The sequence below is a fragment of the Triticum dicoccoides genome, chromosome 5B (genome assembly GCF_002162155.2).
Source record: "Triticum dicoccoides isolate Atlit2015 ecotype Zavitan chromosome 5B, WEW_v2.0, whole genome shotgun sequence".
In the NCBI taxonomy this organism is placed as follows: Eukaryota; Viridiplantae; Streptophyta; class Magnoliopsida; order Poales; family Poaceae; genus Triticum; species Triticum dicoccoides.
Window position 1 is genome coordinate 713,853,790 of NC_041389.1, and position 1,176 is coordinate 713,854,965.

Consider the following 1,176-nt stretch of genomic DNA (forward strand, 5'->3'; position numbering starts at 1 on the left):
AATCCCAATCCTACACACGATACCTGCTACCTAAAATCTGTACATAACTTTACCTAGGTGTAGCATTGCTCATCTAAAACCAATCATTCAGGCGAATCAACATGTGGTTGAGATGGTTAGGTGGACATGGTATCCCCAACCCATCAGGGTTCAAATCCTGGTGCTTGCATTATTTCTGAATTTATTTTAGAATTTTCGGCGATGTGCTTTCAGTGGGAGGAGACGTTCCCGTCGACGACGAGACGCCTACGGTGGCTTCGTAAATCTTAAGATGATATGCCGGCTCAGTCTTTTGGAGGTGCTCATAGGGGTAGCGTGTGCGTGTGTGCGTTCATAGGGGTGAGTATATGCGCGTGTATATGAGCGCTTGTGTCTGTACTGATGCTTAAAAAAAACCAATCATTCAGTAAAAAAGGCAAAAAGAAAAAAAAAACTCATTAGGTTCCGCAGCCGAAATTTCAATTGAAAAGTAGGCAAGCCCAAGGATTACAGCAGCAATTCAAACGGTAGGGGATAACAGTCCAGATTACAGAGGTTTGGGAGAGACTAGGCGGTAGTGCTTTCGCTCGATCACAATTCACAAGGGGAAAAGGGGAAGAACAACACAGCAGACGACGGCACGGCGGAGATGAAATTTGCATGCAGGAGCAGAAAACTTACGAGTCGTCGTCCTCCTGGTGAGTAGGGCCATGATCCGCCATGGCCGGCTGCGTGCTTTGATCTGCAGCAGTCGTATCGAATCCGCGCGCGCCAAGGGGGTGCGTCGACTGCAGGGTTCGTATATGATTTATATCAGCATCGTGAGAGAGGGAGGGGCGGCCTACGCGTTTCCGATTGGTGCGGTGGACGGATTGACCCTCCTAATGTTCTTCGGTTTTTAATAATCCGACTGCCGTTCCAGAACAAGCCCATTGTGCTATGGAAAGAAACGCACATATCGGGTGTCAGCTTCTAACTGTCACAAGTATAGACGTCTGGGTTTCCGAGATAAGATAGACATTGAATAGGTTTTAAATCATGTAGCCTTATTTTTTTTAAATCATAGTATAGACGCAAGTGTCCGTATATACGCGCATACACCCACGCTATGAACGCACACTCTGCCCCATGTCCTGTCCCCATGTCCCCATGTCGTTCCCTGTCCCCATGTCCCCCTTCCTTGTCGTCCCATGTCTC

The 1,176-nt window shown here is 47.8% G+C and overlaps 1 protein-coding gene across 1 annotated transcript in view; it reads right to left on the reverse strand.

Moving 5' to 3' along the window:
- LOC119312892 overlaps positions 1 to 773 on the reverse strand; it is a 5,279-nt gene extending 4,506 nt beyond the window's left edge. The window contains exon 1 of the mRNA XM_037588678.1: positions 661 to 773. Within this exon, the coding sequence (XP_037444575.1) occupies positions 661 to 701 (41 nt within the window). The 5' untranslated portion in view covers positions 702 to 773. The remainder of the gene's footprint in view (positions 1 to 660) is intronic.
- Positions 774 to 1,176: the final 403 nt, after the last annotated feature.